This window comes from Typopeltis vanoorti, chromosome 12, assembly GCF_054136105.1.
Source record: "Typopeltis vanoorti isolate ZY-2024b chromosome 12, IOZ_Tvanoo_1.0, whole genome shotgun sequence".
Lineage (NCBI taxonomy): Eukaryota > Metazoa > Arthropoda > Arachnida > Uropygi > Thelyphonidae > Typopeltis > Typopeltis vanoorti.
The window spans coordinates 85,929,040-85,950,704 of record NC_143560.1 but is presented as its reverse complement, the minus strand read 5'-3'; the positions used below and the strand labels follow the sequence as shown (position 1 = coordinate 85,950,704).

Genomic DNA, 21,665 nt, shown 5'->3' with positions numbered 1-21,665 from the left:
TAAAAACCAAAGAGCTTTTTGTTTAATTAAATAACCACTTATAGGAATTCTTCGAGTTAATTCTTCAATCCAAATTATGAGCCCTCGTTCCGTGTTTTCTAATAAAGCATCTCTCGAGTACAATGATAATTTGGCACTTAGTTTTGTTCCAGAAATGACAGATTTTCTTATTGTGACCTCATTCTTTTTAATTGCTCTTATAGTAGATTCGCCTAAATTAAAATGTTTACCAATCACCGTAGATCCCCCCCCCCTCCTTTTGCTAAGCAATCTAAAATTGCAATTTTAATTTCCAAAGAAATTTCTTTTCTTTGGTGCTTTTTTTCCCTCCATTGGGCCATAATTAATTATTAATTAATGATCAAATTATTAATGAATACATTACAAAATAACCTTGTTGTAGGAAAAGTTTGGGAAATACTGGATTATCCTATAATTGAAATGGATTCTCCTTCTGTGGGCGTGCACCGCATAACTTGAAATCCGCATAAAAAGAGACCTGAGTGTATATAATTTATAATAAACGAACTTTGAATTTTACTTTCAGACATTGCAGGGTAGATGAAGAAAAAAGTGCTTTTCATATTAGTTCATAGTAATTCTAGTTAGCATCACAAATTTATAGCCAAGTAATTTCTCTTTCTTTCTTAATTACTTTAGGACTCTACTAGAAGGAGTAGACCACCTGCGCCTTTTGTCTTCACTAGTTACTGATTTACCTAGAATTCAAGAACACAGTGATTGAAGCACTCCATCTCGTTCCGTGATCATACTTTGATTTTTCTTCCTATATAATTATTTTAATTTATGTAATAAAATGATTAATTTATGTACTTTGGAGTAGAGTGATTTCTTATGCAGACTCTAAACGTCTAATATTTTAGACTTATGCGATCCCTACGGCAGTTAAAGATTTGCTACGTTTAACACAGACAGGGAGTAGCTGGTAGTTATCTATAACAGGTGACTATTAACAAACTAAGATAGCCTGCCATAAGCTATATCATTAAGAGAAATGTCCCAGTGAAATACATAAGTACATAAAAGTAAATAGATTAAGTTGGGTTGGACACATTATATGCATGGATAGTAATAGAATAGTTAAGATATTTAATGCTAAGCCGGAAGGAAAAGAAAAATTGGAAGACCTAAATTAAGATGGGAAGATGGAGTGATGCAAGATATTAAGGTTTTAGGAGTCAAAAATTGGAGGAGTTTGGTAATGAATAAGGAAGGCTGGCAGAAGTTACTGAAGAAGGCCAGGGCTTACACAGGGCTGTTTAGCCAGTGACGATGATATTCACTGCTAAAAACTGCATGCATGTTTAATATATATGTAAATGAAATTATTTTTATGGCAGATATTTTATTTAAATTAAAGCCAGTATGTAAATTTATCTCTTAGTCAGTAATTTTGTTAAGCAGTAAACAAAAAACTTGTCTAAACTTATATTTTATGTACATACAACTTTATTTAATTGGAGGCGGTGCTCAATTAAATTATGCTATTCTCATTGTAGTCCAATTAACCGAGATCCACTGTATTTTAAAAACTTATATGACTATAAAGCTCATCATTAATTTCCTAATATGTACCTCCAAGGGGTGTTCATGTTACTATGACAGCACTACATGATAAAGTGTACATTATTATTAATCTCTTATCAACAATTTTTCTCCAAATCAATCTGTTACTTGTGAGCACTCCAATATTGTCATATCTAACATTTCATGCTTCCAAGACACTTCTGACAATCAATCCACCTAGACCTTGGTCGTCCTTTGGGTCTCTTTCCTGCTATCATGACATCAAACACCTTTGTTCACCATTCTATTTAAGGGACCACCTTAGATTAGCTCTGCTGACACATTCTTGAATGCTAATAATGTCGTTCATTTTTAATATGATTCTGTGATTGATGCCATCGATTCACTCTCCTAATTTTTCTCAGAACCCTCATATATGTGATCTCTAGTCTTTGATGAAGTGCTTTATTTCTAATCCACTCTCAGAACTATAACTTAAAACTGGTTTGAACACTGTCTTGTATATTGCTAGTTTGGTGTTTTGGCTAATTTCTCTCTTATTCATTTGGCTACTCGTCATACCAGCTTTTCTTATTGTTTGTCTATTTCCAGGTTTAACATGACATCCTCACTAAAAACTGTGCCTAAACAGCTGAAATATTTTACTTGTTCTATAGGGCTTCCATTCAGAATGCAGCTGAAGTTTTCTATGCTCCTGCCTATTTTCAGTTTTGGTCTTTTTATTGCTGATTCTCGTGCCAAATTTGTTACAGCTGTTGCTCAATTTAGTTAGTGAATCCTGGAGACTTGCACTTGATGTGTTTAGGAGTATATTATCATCTGCATAAGCAAAGAGCTAAATAAGAGTGGAGATAATGTGCATCCTTGTCTTATCCCTGATTTTACATCAAACCATCTTATTTCCTCCAATTCTAAATGCTGCCTGACAACTTAAATACAGACTATGTATTGTTCAGTATAATGTTCCATTCATCCCATATAATTGTAGTGTTTTGAAAAGCTTTTCTCTGGGCACTTTGTCATATGCCTTTTCCAGATCTGCAGAAACTTAAGTACAGATCCTTGTCATATCCCCATGATTTCTCAACTATTTCTCTTAAAGTGTAGCCAGTGTAGCAGCTGCAACACTTTTATACCTCCATACTTTCTGGTCCTTTCTGGTCGAATATTATCTACTCCAGCTGTCTTTCCACATTTCAAGTTTTTGATGGCTTTTCTACTTACGTATTGATATGTACTCTTTTGCATTCTTGAAAATTTTTTAGTATGGTTCTGTCACTGCTTGGTCATTTAACAGTTTTTCAAAATAATTACTTTTGACATCTTGGTTATCCTTAACTTCAGTTTTCATGTCGTCTTTATCATCTTTGATTCTTTTTACATTACTCTTTCCTCCATTTCTAAGCTTCTTCAATAACCTCCAGAATCTCTTGAATGATTTTGATGTAGACCTTATAAGAACTATTCACGAATTTTATGTGTCGAGAAAAGAGTACCAACTGTTCCGAAATTGATTCCTGTGCTTAAAGAAAAAATTAATTTTCCTTGGAAAAGGAAACTTCATGTAATCGGATTTTGTTTTAATACTATTGAGTATGTTTGGCAGAAGTGAAAAGTTTCATTCATCATCGCAACGTAACTGGGGATATTGACATGTCGAAACTTTTTAAGATTTCAGAACAGGCGATTGAAAGTATTACAGTTAAAAACTGGGAAAAATATTGCTCTCATGTCACCTCATTGGAACAGAGACAGAATTATCAAAGAATTATGCAATCCTAGTTTTTTTGAAGCTGAGGATGCAATGGTTGTGATGTGTTCATGTCAGGAGAAGTGTGATGTAAACTTAATTCCAAGAAGAGAGATCTCAAACTGTCTGGAAATTTGGGTATTGTCAAAAAGGATACTGGGAAAAAATGGTTTTTATGGGAAATAGGACAGAACTGGGTTTTATCAGCATTGAAATTGATAAGGTTGTCTGAACCCCATTGGAGATCAGAATTGAGGTTGAGGTGAGTTGTGTAGGGTAAGGTTTATCTAATGAAAGTGAGGAGTGTAGTGTGCTTACGTCTGCAAAACTGTGTATTGGGTTGGAGGTCAACTGAAGTAGAGGTGAGAGAACAGAACCTTGTGGAACCCCAGCATTAATTGAATGGTGAGAAGAGGGAGCCATCCACATCATACACAGTGTGTGTCCAGACAGAAAGCTGGCAATCGAACTACAGAAAGTCCTGAGTCAGACTGAATGATGGTAGTTTGCTTAGTAAGCCTTTGTGCCAGATCCGGTCAAAGGTTTTGGAGATATCAAGTGCAACCACTTGAGATTTTCCAAACTCCTCCATGGCATTTGTCTAGATCCAGAGATGGGTGACATATGTGAGCAGATCTCCTGTTGATCGGCAGCGATGGAATCCATACTGGTGGTTGTCTTCAAGGTAGTGTAGGAGTTGGGAATTGATTTTTTCCATTAGTAATCCACTTTTAACTTAATATTAAGTGTCTGCCTTAAGTTAAAACTTAATTTTAACTTAAGGCAGACAATGTTCAGAATGATGCGTTGATTCCAAAACTTTCCTTCAGGCTTATTTCAACATCTGTATATGATTTCTGATCTATCTCAGCTCATTGGATGCATAAGTGGATTGGTCATTGATGGGATTAGCAGAATTAAGAACATGACTGGATAGAGGCGAGGTCCTGATTCTGCTGACAGTGTTATCGTTATCTCTAACATGCTCTTTTATATGAAGCGCGATGGATTTCTCTGGTTTGCCCATAATATGGAGAATTGAAGCAACACCAAAGATGGTACACACCTTGATACTTTAATTTGTTGTGTTTTAGTTCAGCTAGGACCAGAGTTTGGCTAGTGGGTGTGAATAATGCAATGGAGCCGATCATTATCATCTTCAACATGGTGTACACGTGGATCAAACAGGAGTGTTTAGAAATAGTCTATGATAACCATTCTTCTGAAAAGTTGAAAAAGTCTCTTCTTCATCACTGCTGATAGTATTCATATTGGTTTCTGAAAAAAATAGAAATGATGCCAAGTTTTTGGTATATTCGTGAGATTGAGCATGAAGACATCTCTTATGATGTGTGGTTTTTGTAAATAGAAATCTTCCATTTTTTTCAATGAATAAGGTAATTTTACATTATTAAAGGAAGGTGAAAGTTTTTTCACTTGGCTATGCTACCAATTATATATTTAGTTTAAGCCTTTATCCAAGTGTAAGCAAACAAAGTTTGTGCCTGAAGTATTTTCAGGAGAGGGGCAACTCGTAAAGGTGGTATAAGTTCTCATCACTTGCCTTAGTATCTCCCATAATGCAAAGCACATCTCCTTGTAGACATGTATAATGCTATGCATTAAGGGAAGGCCCACTATCCAGACCTGTTTCGACCTTTATTGAGGTCTCATCAGTGGGAGCCAGACCCAGAGGTGGTGATACTAAGGTGGAAGTAATAGAGAAGTCATATTTACCTATACCAGTTGCTAAAAGGTGTCACACCTTATTATTAAAATTCTCTGGATTAGAGATAAGTTGATGGAAGTTTTTTCACTTGGCTATGCTACCAATTATATATTTGGTTTAATCCTTTATCCAAGTATAAGAAAACAAAGTTTGCACCTGAAGTATTTTCAGGACAGGGGCAACTCGTGGTAAAGGTGGTATCAGTTCTCATCACTTGTCTTTGTATCTTCCAAAAACCTCACTAAAGGTTGAAACCGGTCCGAGTAGTGGCCCCTGCCTTAATGCATAGCATTATACATGTCCGCAAGGAGATGTGCTTTGCATTATGGAAGATACTAAGGCAAGTGATGAGAACTTATACCACCTTTACCACAAGTTGCTCCTGTCCTGAAAATACTTGAGGTGCAAACCTTGTTTGTTTACACTTGGTTTAATAAAAAGGATAAAGGATTAAACCAAATGTATAATTGGTATTAAAGGAAGGGAACTGTTAAGTTCTATTCTTGGGTGTTTGTTGTTGAGATAGTTCAAGAAGTTTTGGAGTGAATTTGAACCATGGTTCAAAATCAAGAAAACATCATCAATATATAGTATATCTTTCAAAGTTTTGATTTTAATGGAAAGATATTCATGGATTTTTCTTTGAAGGCTTCCAAGTATGTATTTGCCAGCATTGAATGTTCTTTTTGTTTTGTTTACACTTTGTAGTTCTCATACCAGCGCATCAGTGATTGAACTGAGTGATAATTCGTGTTAAAAAATCAGAAAAATGGAAGACTTGACTGACTTTGAAAGAGGATCAATTATTGGTACGTGTTTAGCTGGAGCAACGGTGACAGAAAATGCCACATTATTAAGTGTATCGAGATTGACAGTTTCTCAGGTTATGTCAGCATACACAGACCATGGCAAGACAACATCACTGAAGAGAAATAGTGAGCAAAAATAAAAAATTACAGAAAGGGGTTGTCAGACTTTCAGAAGGATTGTTTCGAAAAATCGCAGAACTATCTGCAGCACAGGTAACAGCAGAACTGAATATTCATCTTGCAAAATCTACTTCCACAAAATATGTCTGATATGAGCTTAATAAATCCAATATTTATGGTAGAGCTGCAACTGCTGATTACTGAAAAGAATGCTCAGCATAAACATTGGTACCATGACCTTAGAAAACTAGAACTGTGTGATATGGTCAGATGAGGAAACCTTTCTGTGGTTTCCTACATCAGGACGAGTTTACTAGTTTACAGCCTACAATCTGAAATGTGTGGTTCCAACAGTAAAGCATGGGAGCAGTTCTGTGATGGTCTGGGCAGCAATAATGAAAGCAACCATTCTGTTGGTTTCATTATTACTCTTCATGGCAGAATTAATGCAAGTGATTAATTGTACATTTTGAGTAATCAAGTACATCCCATGATCCAAACAATGCTGCTCCCATTCACACAGCTTGGACTTGACAGTTGAAGAGCATGAAGGTGAACTTTAGCATCTTTCATGGCCAGCACAATCAGCAGATTTGAACATTATTGAACCATTGGTCAGTTTTAGAGACTAGAGTAAGAAGCAGATTCCTACCTTCAACATTTTTAAAACAATGGTACAAAACTTGAGTTCATTCCAAGAAGAATTCAAGCTGTACTAAAGCAAAAGGTGGTACAACACTATATTAATAAAGAAATGTTTCCATTATTTTGTTCAACCCCTGTACATCTTTCACAGTCTTGGTTTTAATGGAAAAGTAGTTATTTGCCAGTACAGTGCTTCTGATAATTAACCTGAATTTATACAGTGAATCAAGAGCATAACTTTTTTTAGATAACTTATCAACTAAAAGAGCCAATACTTCTTCAATGGGTACATCAATATTATGGTAGTTGTTGACAAGTAATGTTTGTATCTCTTCTAACAAGACATTTAATAGTGCCTTTTCAATAATGAATACTTTTTTCTATTATGTCTCAACTTTAGTCATATAAGTTTCAAAAAAAAATATCTGATAGCCGTGAAAGCCTCTTTCATCTTATATATAATTATCTGCCTGAAGTCCTGCTGTAGGTAGCAATTCTATATAGACTTTCCATGTTGAGTATTCCAGGCAAGATTAAAGCAAAACATACCTGTCACTAAAAGCATGTTGGTTGGATAAAAAATTCTGGTTATTTTGTTGTAATGTTTTATTTTAAAGCAATATTAATCAAGTATATCAAGTAAATTGTTATTTCAGGCTTTTTTTTTTTTTTGTTGTCAGAATGTTTCATTTAGTTCTTTAAGATGTCCATCAATATTAGCATATTTATGCATGTAGGCTATAATATTATTTTGGCAAATTGCCATCAGAGAACAAAATATATGTACATTAAGTAATTAAATGAAGCATGTAGGCTGAAGTACGGAGGATAAGAGCTTCCCAAATTTGGGCAAAATTATGCAAGTTTGTAAATAGGAGAAGCCAACACAAAATTGTCCTGTACCAGAGATGCAGAAATATTAAGGAATGTCAGTCCTTAACTTTTCTACATTCACAAGAATGAATACGAATTCTTGTTTCCACATGGTACAGGTACAGAAGTAAACGAAATGAAGAAATTTAAAATGTACTAAAATTTTGCTTATTTTTTGCCTGACACAGTCTAATGTTATAGTGGCAAAATAAAGTCACGAAATAAAACTATTTTATTGAAATATACAACCAAATCAATTCTCTTTTCTCCTGATCCTGAACAACATAATGTAAAAAAAAAGTCAACCACTTTCTTAACAAATAAGTTTAGGTTCATAATTAACAGAATATATTATGTTAAAAATTTGTAAATGCAGCATTCTTAAGATGTTTATACTATTCCTGGGTAAATTCCTCATTGCAATATGGCATTACCTGTTGGGGCAGAGACTATTATAACAATACAAAACAGAATAATTAGAGCCATAACTACTACCGACTTTGCACACTCAACCAATGATTTGTATATCGTTCATAATATTCTACCTCTATGGTTGTCTGTTATATGTAAAAAGAAACACTGAAAGTTTCTTGGTATATAATGTAGACTATGGATTGCACTGCGGTCGAAACATGCTGGAAGTACCTAAGGCTAACAAAGAAATTTTTCATAAATCTTTCGAGTAGCTATAATAAACTTCCGAATGAAATTAAATCTATATTCAGAAAAAGATTGAGAAACTACCTTATGGGATTAAAGAATATTGACAATTATTTTAAACGTATAGTATAAGAGATCATTATAAGTCATATATCATAACCAATTAAGGTATTGATTTACAAATTGGTTCATTCAATTAGGTATTAAAATATTAACATGTACATTATTTTAACTGGTAAGGGGCCCCTCTCAGATACGGTCCCCAGACTCAGTATCTGTTTTGAGCTAATTACTTTCTAGTAACTAGTATGGCTACAGCCCTTGGTTACACATATTTGCATTACTCTAAACCAGTTACTTATCATAACTATGAAACCATTCAAAATATATTATATTCTACTTGCATATATGAGAAAACTTTTTATTAACCATAATAAAATAATAGCCAAAATAAGTGTTAGTGCAAACAGAATATGATAGTAATACTTCAATTTTATTTTGTAACATTGTACTGTGCATTGAATTGTATTGTGAAATACTGTCATAATTATACAAGTTGAATAGTATAATTTGTATACGTGATAATAATAATAAATAAAGGCTTTTTGAGTGACTGTTAAAATAATTTCTTCCTCTGTTTGGAAAAGATATAGATACTCATGAATAGTATGTCATACATTTTTCAGCTTGCTGTAAGAAAATTATAATTTTCTTTCTGTGGAATTTTATAAGTAGAATTAGGTATATTTTTCATTCATGTAACTATTTACAAGGAAAGGAAGAACACAATGCTTATAACAATACTTTCTCTCTCTCTCTGGTCGTAACTATTAATTACATCTCAAGTCAATTAAGATTTTTAATTCACATATTTACATTGTGTGTGAACTGAGTCTATTTACAGGAATTATAAAAACTAATGCTAACTTTCAATTTCACTTGAAATATTATGAAACCATGTGGTCGTTGGATGGGGCGGGGAGAAAAATCTTGATCCACAGCAGGGAACATGCTAAAAAAAAGAAAAAGACCTTTTAAAGTATGCCTTTCAAACAACTTTTTTAAATATTTAGATTACATAATATCCAATGTCTCCCAGGGGATGGGGCTGTTTGGAGTATTCTGTTTTTTTTTTAAATAAGCAAAATTCTGAATTTAAGGTTTGGTTTTGGAAATGTAGCTTCTGTATTTATTACAAAAAAAAAAAAAAAAATCCAGAGCAGAAAAAGACTAAATATTTGAATCAAATTGATCAAATTACTGATGATGCTGTATTTTTGAAAATACAGTATTTTCAAAAAATACCAATTAAAAAAAGTAGGCTATTTTTTATCCCTTGGGCAAGAAAAATGACTGAGTGGATAGCATAGCAACCAACAGATGGGACGTCTGCAAGTCTTACACTAGGCAACAAAAATCACTGTCCAGTTTAAGACTGCCATGCCAAGATAATAAGGATTCACTTATGAATCTTTATGATATAATAAATAAATAATATACATTTTTAAAGATCAAGCTTTTGATTGTCTTTAATTACCAGCAAAACCTTTTGTAAACTTTTTATAATATAATACAAAAAATGCTGAAGACTTCCCAATAAATAAAAAGTCAGAACAATAACACAGTTGCTGGCCTGGTTAGTTTTTGCTCTCTAGCCATCAGGCTTTGGATTTGAATCCTGTTGTAGGCATGGAATGTTTGTGATTGTCTTTAGGTGAGAGATGAATTTCATTGCCCAGTGCAAGACCAGCATCCCACTTATTTGGAGGACTGAAGTGGCTTGAAAAAAGTTCCGTGTTTGGTTACAGCAGAGTTTTCAGACTAAAAAAAATCCTTAATCACCCATATTACTAATATACTCTAGATTTACAAAATAAAAAGGGTCTTTCATGAGTGAGAGTCACATAAAAAAAACCATTAATTGCATTCCGTAATTATTTCTATTTCTTTTCATAATTTCTAAAGCTAGAAAAGAAAATTTGTCTACAATGACATGAGAATGCTGTTCCATCAACATTAAAAAAAATATGCATTTATCCCAAACAGTTCAACTTGATATTGTTATTGCAGCCAACTATGCATTTAAAGATTTGGCAATAGAGTTTTTCCATCTTCTATTATGACTGACTTGTTGCCCCCCCCCCCCCCATTTAGAGCACTGGGATTGTATTTTAGAATTATTTATTATATACAGATCAACTTTTTAAATATTAGTTGGAGGAGTAGGTCTTACTTTAAGCAGAACATTTCATGCCTTATTGCAGATGACAGCAATAAATTATGTGCATATTCATAGGGGCTAAAGCCATACTTCCTCCTCGCATTTCTTTAGGTGAACTTCATCATCTCTAAGGTAGATAAACAGGTGCAGTCTATTAAGAGCTAGATAAAGTCACAACCTTGGATAAGAATACTGTTTTGAGTTATACTATAGTTTACTTAAGTTTCACAAACACAATTGCTCTTTAAAACCTGCTGTTAATTGTATTTATGCATCTACTGATAAAACTGTCAAATTTTTATCACAACTTCTTTGTGCATATAGGGCAATCTAATTCCCTCATTAACATTTTTTTTTTTCACAAGTGCTTGCCAAAATTAAGGATTCTACAACCAGCAGATCTGATGGTTGGAATGTTAGTAAATATCGAGTATCTATTTATTAATGTTCCCTTGCAGATATTTTCTCTTATCCAAGACTTTCTTCTTATCATTGATGTTTTTGTCTTTATAATACACTCTGTTTATCTTGGCTTGCAAAATGAGAGAAAAAAAAATTAGACCATCTGATTGATCAACTTTCTACACAGAAAGAAAGAGAGAAATCACCTTTCTTAGGCATTATCAATGATTTTGAAATAGTGCTGTCCGACAGCAGAATCTCAAATGCTGAGAGTTGCAAGCATCCGTGATCTCCAATGTTTCTATCTTATTATGAAGATAACTATTTCATAAGAGATCAATGAATTCTATGAGCTAAGACCATAAAGAAAATGAGAATCTAGCCAAAATATTTATACTGTTTGCAAATTAAGTTTCAGTTAAACTAAATTGAGAACAGTGAAGCAATCTAGTACTTCGCACGAAAGTGACAGGTTAGTGAACAACATACCAAATATAAAAAAAAGATAAGAAATAAGAAAAAGTGGAGGAAAAAAAAACATATGTATGACAAAACCAAGTCTACCTATTTCTTGTATTTAAATTATATTGTATTCTATTTAAAAAGTAGAAGAAATTTTTCATTGAAAAAAAAAATAAATAAATAAAGGGAACTGAGCAACAGTAGGGCTAGTAATAGGTGAATGAATGGAAAAGGTTGCCTTGTTGCTCATGACAGTTTAATGAAATGATGATTTTTATTATTATTCTTACAAGAGGGCACACTACACCACCTAATTCACCATCCACTAAATTTCATTTTTTTTTTTGACAATATTTTTCTACCCACTGCAGGATGAAGGCCACTCCCAGGTTGATCCGGTCCATAGTGGGAGAGGACAATCACAAACATCCATGCCTATGTGGGATTCGAACCTGCAGCCTCTTGGCTGGAGAGCAGATATGCTAGCCACTTGGCCAGCTCTAAATGAAATACTGTCCGATAAAAGGTTTAATGACTCTGCCACCACAATTATGGACATTCAAGTCTATCAGACATTATGCTTCACTGTAGTAAGCATAAACATGAGATTTTTAAATCTGCAGCTGTTTGAATCATAAGAAAGTAAATGGAGACAAGCATAAAAAGTGCAATTTGCTATTGCCAAATACACTGTTTTAACCCTCCTCTTCCAACCGACCAGGACATCTCTAGATGTCCAGCTAAATCTGGATATGATTCTGTAACACCTATTGAATAACATGGATAAGAAGCGCAATGTGGTCTCACTATTTTATCCACCTCGGCCAGTAGGAGGTTAATGATATTCAATTGTTATCATAATGCATGTTAACTTAGTCTGAAAACAATGGTGTTACCATGCAGTTATGCAAACACATTCCATGATCATAACATCTGCACCTTGAGTCACTTGTAGCATATATATTGTGAATATAATTTTGTCACCATTTTAAATTGAAATTAAAATTTTTAATTTAAATTTAAAATGGTGACAAATTCAATTCAATTTTAATAGTAAGCTAAAATAAATTCACTGGGGAGTAATTATCATTTCAAATAATTTTTCTAATAAAAATGAAATTATAAAAGGAATATTTTCTAGGACAAGTTCAAAAATGAAAATTAATTTCACTGCAGCATTATTATGGATATTCAGAACTGACATGAGTCATCTAGTGCATGTTTTACTTACACTTACAATTTTTAATATTATTTTAATTGTTCCAAGCAAGGGAATCATTAGAACAGATGGAGTGAATTTGGTATACAAGAGTTTGCTAATACATGTTTTCTGTAATGGTATGATGACACAGAAATTTTTTAGGTACATGAAAAATTTACATCATTACTAACTACCTATCAAGACTCCAATATTATCAGGTCTTATATTTCTGTCTTCTAAGGCACTTTTTACTGTATCATGGTCTTTTTCCTGCCAACCGGACAGAGAACATTTGTTTTGCTAATCTTTCCTCTCCCATTCTGTTTAAGTGACCATACCACCTGAGATTAGCTCTGCTAAAGCATTCCTAGATATTGACAACATCAAGTTCTTTCCTAATATCCTCGTTTTTAATATGATATTGCCATTGATGCCATCTGTTCACGTCCCTAATCTTTCTCAGGACTCTCATATCTGTGGTCTCTAGTCTTTCGTCAAGTGTTTTACTTCTGACCCAGCTCTCAGATCCATAAGTTAAAACTGGTTTGAACACTGTCTTCTATACAGCTAATTTAGTGTTCCAACTAATTTCTCTCTTGAAAGTTTATTTTTCACTTGTTAGACTATAATAAATTTAGTTTAATCCTTTAGTTGCCAGAGTTTCCTGGTGTTGTACCACCTTACCCCAGTCCTGAAGATACTTTCAGGCGCAAACTTTGTTTGTTCACACTTGGATAAAGGATTAAACTAAATTTATTATAGTCTGACCAAGTGAAAAATAAACTTTCAACATCTTTCTCTAAATCCAGAGTAACTTAATAAAAAGGTGGCATACCTTTTGGCAATTCCTATAGGTAGAGATGATCTTGCTAATGCTTCTGCCTGGTATCTCCACTTGGGCCTTGCTCCCACTGAAGAGACCTCAATAAAGGTCGAAACTAGTCTGGGTAATGGCCCTTCCCTTAATGCATAACATTATACATATCCACAAAGAGATGTGTTTTGCATTATGGGAAATACTGAGATAGGAGTGATGTTAGCTTGCTCCATCTTTGCAACGAGTTGCCCGGTGTTGTATCAACTTACCCCAGTCCCGAAGATACTTTCGGGCGCAAACTTTGTTTGCTCACACTTGGATAAAGGATAAACTAAATTTATTATAATTTCTCTCTTATTCAGTTGACTTCCTACCATACCAGCTTTGTTGATTCTGTTGTCTATTTATATATTTAATTTACCATCTTCACTAAAAATCGTGCCTAAGTAGCTGAAATATTTTACTTGTTTTATAAGTTCTCCATTCACAATGCAGTTGATATTTTCAATGTTTCTGCCTATTTTCATTGTCTTTGTCTTTTTAATGCTGACCTTCATACCATAATAAATTTAGTTTAATCCTTTATCCAAGTGTGTGCAAACAAAGTTTGCACCTGAAAGTATCTTCAGGACTGGGGTAAAGTGGTACAACACCGGGCAACTCCTTACAAAGGTGGAGCAAGCTACCAACACTTCTATCTCAGTGTCTCCCATAATGCAAAACATCTCCTTGTGGATATGTATAATATTATGCATTAATGAAGAGCCACTACCCAAACTAGTTTCGACCTTTATTGAGGTCTCTTCAGTGGGAGCCAGGCCCAAGTGGAGATACCAGGCAGAAGCATTAGCAAGGTCATCTTCTCCTATAGGAGCTGCCAAATGGTGTGCCACCTTTTTATTAAATTACTCTGGATTTAGAGAAAGATTTTGAAAGTTTATTTTTCATGGTCAGACTATAATAAATTTAGTTTAATCCTTTATCCAAGTGTGTGCAAACAAAGTTTGCGCCTGAAAGTATCTTCAGGACTAGGGTAAAGTGGTACAACACCGGGCAACTCCTATCTCAGTGTCTCCCATAATGCAAAACACATCTCCTTGCACATATGTATAATGTTATGCATTAAGGGAAGGCCTGGCTCCCACTGAAGAGACCTCAATAAAGGTCGAAACTAGTTTAGGTAGTGGCCTTTCCCTTAATGCATAACATTATACATATCCGGAAGGAGATGCGTTTTGCATTATGGGAGATACTGAGATAGGAGAGTTGGTAGCTTGCTCCACCTTTGCAAGGAGTTGCCCGGTGTTGTACCACTTTACCCCGGTCCTGAAGATACTTTCAGGTGCAAACTTTGTTTGTACACACTTGGATAAAGGATTAAACTAAATTTATTATAGTCTGACCAAGTGAAAAATAAACTTCATACCATATCTATTACAACATTTATTCAATTTAGTCAGGGAATCTTTCAGACTTGTAGCAGATTTATTTAGAAGTAAAACATCATCCGCATAAAGCAAAGAACAGACATTAACATCTCCAATTTTGATATCAGGTTTAATACCAATTTCCTTCATAATGTGATCCATATAGATAATGAATAAGAGAAGGGATAATGTACATCCTTGTCTGACACCAGATTTAACATTAAACCACGTTCCTGTACTTCCTTCAATTCTAACTGCTGACTTACAACTCAAATAAAGACTAAGTATTGCTTGATATAATGCCCCATTGACACCATATAACTGCAGCATTTTGAATAGCTTCTCTCTTGGCACCTTGTCATATGCCTTTTTCAGATCTACAAAACTTAAATACAGATCTTTGTTATATTCCCATGATTTCTCAACTATCGGTTGTAAAGTGAAAATCTGATCCTGACACCCTCTATTTGGCTTGAATCCAGCATGTTCCTCACCAAGCTTCTCAACCGTTTCTGAAGTATACTTGCATATATCTTACCAGGAACACTCAGTAATGAAATGCCTCTGTAATTCTCGCATTCAGTTTTATTTCTCTTTTTATATATGGGAAATGCTCAAGTATGGAGGTGTAAAAGTCTTACAGTGGCTGCACTTTATAGTTCAGAAAGTTTAGACAGAGGAACGAATTCCAAATGATTGGAGTAGAGCTCAATGAACTATGCAGTGCAGCCATTGTAAGACTTTTACACCTCCATACTTTAGCATTTCTGGTCGAATATCATTTACTCCTGCAGCCTTTCCACATTTCAGACTTTTGATGGCTTTTTCTACTTCAAGTATGGATATGTATTCCTGACTGCATACTTGGTCAGTGTTTTTTTACCACTGTGCTGTCATCACTGCTTGTTTCATTTAGCAATTTTTTGAAGTAATTACTCCATACTTCAATGATAACTTTTTCTCCTGTTTTCATGTCACTTTTATCATCTCTAATTCATTTTACAGCACTCCTTACTCCATTTCTGAGCTGCTTCAACAACCTCCTTGATATTTATTTTCTATGTTCTTGCCAAAGTCCTCCCATGACTTTTGTTTAGCCAGTTTTACACAGTGTTTAGCTTTCTTACATTTGTCTCTGTATTCTCTAAGAGCACAAGCTGACTTATTTGCCAGGAACTTTTTATATGCTTTCATCTTCAACTTCCTGTGTCCACCAAGGAGTTCTGATTTTTCTATCCTTGCAGACAACCTCACCACATGCCTCTCTGGCTGAATCAATCAGTGTTTTCTTCAGGGCTTGCCACTGAATCTCCAAAGTTTGGTTCCTGTTCTCAAACTCTTCCATTTTTTCTTGAATAATATTTGTGTATTTTAATCTACAGTTCACCTCTGAGAGCTGCTCAACTTTTATTAGTTTTAAAACTTTCTTACATGTTCTTCTTTTCAATATGAAATTCAATTTTATCCTGCTGAAGCCTAAATGGTGATCACTTCCAATTTCAAATCCTCTGTACACTCTGGTGTCCTGCACCAGGGAGAAAACATTACTATCAACAATAACATGGGGGTGGGGGGGCTGTTGTGGATGCTGCCATGTTTGGTACACAGAGTAAAGGAGGTTCTGGTTTGTCCCCCTCCCCCCAAATATTCCAGCAGTGTGAGTGATACTCATCAAAGTCATGGCAAACATACTGTGGAGATCCAGAACCTACTCAATCTTTGAGGATATAGCAAGAAAGCAGGTTCTGCAGAATAGCTGCTAAATGGCATACAGGACCAATCTACTAGATAGCAACGTGTTTAGGAAGCTTCCTCATCAGCTTTCACATTGGTTTGATCATGTGACAGCTCTCTCTCTCTCTCAGGTCATGCAAGGGGCACTATTGGGGCCACAGGTATGGAGACTGGATATTCTCTGTAGGCAACAGAGTTATGAACTATATAAAGCACAAGCCAGAAAAGTTATGAGTATTGTATAAAGCTAAATTAGAGCATGGAAAGAAATTGGCTGTGCAGGCTAAAGGCAACCCAAAAGAATTTTATTGTTATACTCTAAATAAAATAAAAAAAATTAACTTTAGTGAATACGGATGTCAGAAGTAGATGACCTTGTTCAAATAAACAACTCTTTATTTATTTTAAAAAAATCCTTATCCTACTCACGGTACTAATAGACTATTGGCTTATAACTTTTTTTGTGAGTGGGAATTATATAAAAAATACAGCATAGAAATGTACAACTGCTGATGCAACTCCTCCAGAAAAGGGGAAAAAAAAATATCGTGCATTTTTAGATACATATTTTTACATCTGCATATATGACCGATTCTTTGTTAAAACAGGTATTTTATGAGATGTATGATGTTATACATTATGGTGGGAAGTCACTACCCAGACCGGTTTCGACCTTTATTGAGGTCTCATCAGTGAGTAGGTAGACCAAAATTAATACCAACTTTGCTAAGCCCTATCATCCTAGTATATGCAAATGATGAACAGGGCTGCTAGTACACTGGATAAAGAGAAAGAGGCACATGAAGAGGTTTAAGAGCTGTTGCTAAGAATTCAGCAATTGGGACATCAGCATGTATGCTAAATGTTTGTCTAACTTGGTTTAGCACTTGACGTTTGTATAACTCAAGTCTCAGCTAAGAAGGAGAGGTCCTACTGTACAAGGGTGGTGCAAAAACCAGATTTATTTAGAAGTATAACATCATCCGCATAAAGCAAAGATTAACACCTCCAATTTTGATATCAGGTTTAATACCACTTTCCTTCATAATGTGATCCGTATAGATAATGAATATCTTTGTCTGACACCAGATTTAACATCAAACCATCTTCCCGTTTCAATCATCTTCAATTCTAACTGCTGACTTACAACTCAAATAAAGACTAAGTACTGCTTGCTTGATATAATGCCCCATTGATACCATATACCTGTAGCATTTTGTGGCACCTTGTCATATGCCTTTTGCAAGTCTATGAAACTTAAATATAGATCTTTGTTATATTCCCATGATTTCTCAACTGTTTGTTGTAAAGTGAAAATCTGATCTTGACAGCCTCTATTTGGCCTGAATCCAGCTTGTTCTTCACCAAGCTTCTCTTCCACAACCCTTCTCAACTGTTTTTCAAGTATACTTGCATAAATCTTACCAGAAACACTGAGTAGGGAAATACCTCTATAATTCTCACATTTAGTTCTATTTCTCTTTTAGTATATGGGTAGTATGAGAGCTCTACTCCAATCATCTGGAATTCGTCCTTCTGAATTATGCAGTGCAGCTAACCACTGTAAGACTTTTATACCTTCATACTTGCACATTTCTGGTTGAATATCATCTACTCCAGCTGCCTTTCTGCATTTCAGGCTTTGTCTATGTCTACTTCAAGTATGGATACTTATTCCTGATTAATGGAGTAATTACTCCATACATCAAGGATATCTTTTTCTTCAGTTTTCATATATAAAAATTTACATTATTCACTCTATCTAAAGTTGGAATACTTGTTAAAATCTGAGTGGGTGAGAACATTTAGGAAGGCTTTTCAGCTGAAGATGAGTTAGCTGATCTCATATGGAGGTGATTTTCCCTTCAAGAAACTTGGATTTTTATCCTCCAAAACAGACCACTCTGAGAATACGTGCAACTGACAGACTATATGATAGGATAAACTGCCCTGTCATAATATTAATCAAGTTCCTATGAAGCCAAGGTATTTGGCTGTGACAGGCTACTGAGCTTAACAGGTAGGGGAACAATGAAGAAACCAAAAGTAAACTCAGCGAATTTTACAGAGATCCTAAATACTAAACGTTAATAAATTCCATCCAATGAAGAATTATTACTATTATTTCAAATCATTATGTTAGGGAAAAATAAAAAAAAAAATCTAGTGAAACCAAACTCTCTTTTAGAAGTGTTAGATCCTAAACAAAAATTTTTTTAGACCATTATTTAAATGTTCCTGTTGCCCTTTCCAAGGTATATTTTTTACTCTCTCAGCAGGTGTATAAATTCCATTTCTTTCCCTCCCTGTTACCCTCCTCCCAATCTATATCCACAATTGAAATCCCCCATGCTAATTTATCATTGCATGTTACCTACATTCACTATTTTACTCTTTGGATTATAGCAGCAACCAATTACATATTTCATCTTGAAGTTGAAGATATCAAACAATCATATTCTTATATTCTATTATGCAAGTCTGAGCAAATTTTTCATGTTAAGTATCTCCACCACTAGGCAACTTGTATATAGAGACCAGTTACTTCACATTAATTATCTTAGTATCCCATAAAGCAAAGCATACTTCCTTTCAGGTGTGTATTATGGAAAGAGCCACTACCACCTGGTTTCAACATTTATTGAGGTCTCTTCAGTGGGAGCTAAATCCAGAACAGATGCTGAGGTTTTCATCTTGTTGGCATCTATCTCACACCAAATAGTCTCAAATGAACTGCCCACAGAATTCCTGTCCCCCTTGATGAACCACTTCTACTCTTGTTAGTTTCAATTCCTCTGTTATCATTAGTAAAATTTTAAAATTAGTAAAAATTGCCGGCCTGGTTAGCTGAGTGGTTAGCGTATCCGCTCTCCAGCCAAAAGGCTGCGGGTTCAAATCCCACCATGGGTATGAATGTTTGTGATTGTCTGTGAAAAATACTAGTGGTGGTGGACAGTAGATGCCGTTGGTGTAGACAGAGAGGTAGAGTAGGTGCCCTCCCTCGATGAGTCTTTGGACTCCCTGGAGGTGTCCAGGGGGTAATAATAATAATAATAATAAAATTATCATACTGTTGACATTTGTGGTTCAACAAAAAACCTTAAAATGCTCGATCTTCTAACAGCATCATGCATTTTTAGGTTTTGGTGCACCACAAATGTCAGCAACTTGAATTCCTTTTGTTGTCTTCTCCACAACACTTTACCTTATACGGATACATGCTATGTTACGTTTTCGGATGCGAAGAAAGTCGCATCTGGAACTTGTCATTTCTTTTCACTTTAATCGAATTTTAGTCAAGGGAATATCATGAGAAAATACTGTATCTATGCAGTTTTTATTAAATTCCATCTAATCAGAGCAATTATTGCCACATAGTTTCAACATGCTTTTTGTCCTTCTGTACCCCTGCAAGTGGTCAAAGTTTGTAAAGATATACCAGAATTCAAGGTACTTTGTCATCAAATTCCTGACGTGTACAGAATATTATGATAGTGCTACAAGAAAAGTTACATTACTAACTTCCTACTAACCATTTTCCTTCAAATGAATCTGTTATTTGTCAAGACTCCAATATTATCAGATCTTATATTTCTGTCTTCTAAGGCACTTTTTACTGTATCAATCCACCTTCACCTGGGCCTCTTTCCTGGCAGGGAAAAAACCTTGCTTTGCTAATCTTTCCTCTCCCATTTTGTTTACATTACTGGACCATGTGGGATTAGCTCTGCTAACACATTCATGAATGCTAACAATGTCAAATTCTTTCCTAAAATCATCATTTTTTAATATGATATTGCCATCTGTTCAATTAATCTTTCTCAAAACTGTCATGTCTCCAGTGTTTGGTAAAGTGTTTTATTTCTAACCCAGCTCTCAGATCCATAAGTTAAAATTGGTTTGAACACTGTCTTGTATACATCTAATTTAATGTTTTGACTAATTTCTCTCTTATTCCATATAAATTTGTTCAGTTGACTAATATCATACTGGCTTTGTTGATTCTGTTGTCTATTTCCATATTTAATTTACCATCTTAACTAAAAATTGTGCATAAGTAGCTGAAATGTTTTACTTGTTCTATAGGTTCTCAATTCATGATGCAGGTAAGTAATATTTTCAATGTTTCTGCCTATTTTCATTATCTTTGTCTTTTTATTGCCGATTTATATACGAAATTTATTACAACAGTGATTCAATTTAGTCAGAGAACCTTGTAGACTTGTACTAGATTTATTTAGACATATAATATCATCTGCATAAAGTAAAGAAGAGCTGAGATTAACATCTTTGATTTTGACATCAGGTTTAACACCACTTACCTTCATCATAATGTGATCCCTACAGATGAAGAACAACAGACAGGATAATGTACATTCTTTTCTCAACTGATTTAACATCAAATTATCATCCTGTTCTTCCTTAAATCCTAACTGCTGACTTACAACTCAAATAAAGACTAAGTATAGCTTGATATAATGTCCCATTTACTCCATATAAGTGTAGCATTTTGAATAGCCATCCTCTTGGAACCTTGTCACATGCCTTTTCCAGATCTATGAAACAAATACCGATCCATTATTTACTCAGTTTCCATGGAGACTGAGTAAGAGTGTAGTTAGCAAGGGTATTAGAACTAGGTTTTTAGCTTGGGAGAGTAGTGAATGAGTGGAATAGGTTGCCAGTCTGTTGTGGGTGCCATGACTGTGAATAAGTTCAAAGCAAAGTAGATAGCTATTATGCAAATGTTGGATAGTTCTTGACATCATGTTTAGGGCTACTCCTTTGAGTAGCCCATAATAATAACATTTTAGCCTGAGTACTTGGACTTGGCATGTGTTTTAATTTTTACTCAGAATCAATATTCGATGAAGCCAAAGTTTGCATGTGCTAATGATCACAGGAAAAAAAAAAAAATGCATTTAGCTAATTTTTACTACTTGTACTTCTTGTTTAGCTTTACTAATAATGCTTGGTTTATTGTCTTATCTATAATTCTAACACTATAACATAATATTGAGCACTTTCAATATCAATTTTGGGAAGCTTATTATTGAATATGAATTGGCAAGTGTGCTAGTATCATGAATTGCCAGCTTTGTTTGATTTTTACCATCATCATCATCAAATTCCTGCCATGTACCCTCAAGGGGTGTACAGGATATGACAGTACTACATGAAAAAATTACATCATTACTAACTTCCTATCTACAATTTTCCTCCAAATCAGTCTGTTACTTGTCAAGACTCCAATATTATCAGATCTT

General features: G+C 34.5%; 2 protein-coding genes across 4 annotated transcripts in view; one reads left to right on the top strand and one right to left on the bottom strand.

The window, feature by feature from the left end:
- The window catches only part of LOC150100957 (uncharacterized), a 123,906-nt gene extending 123,073 nt beyond the window's left edge, over positions 1-833 (top strand). For both annotated transcript variants that reach the window (XM_090401760.1, XM_090401759.1), the window contains one exon: positions 661-833. In XM_090401760.1, the coding sequence (XP_090257886.1) occupies positions 661-745 (85 nt within the window). In that variant the 3' untranslated portion in view covers positions 746-833. The remainder of the gene's footprint in view (positions 1-660) is intronic.
- Positions 834-8,980: 8,147 nt separating this feature from the next.
- Positions 8,981-21,665, bottom strand: part of LOC150100956 (G patch domain-containing protein 1) — a 246,391-nt gene continuing 233,706 nt past the window's right edge. For both annotated transcript variants that reach the window (XM_090401354.1, XM_090401355.1), the window contains one exon: positions 8,981-9,146. The gene's annotated coding sequence lies outside the window, so the exon portion shown is untranslated. The remainder of the gene's footprint in view (positions 9,147-21,665) is intronic.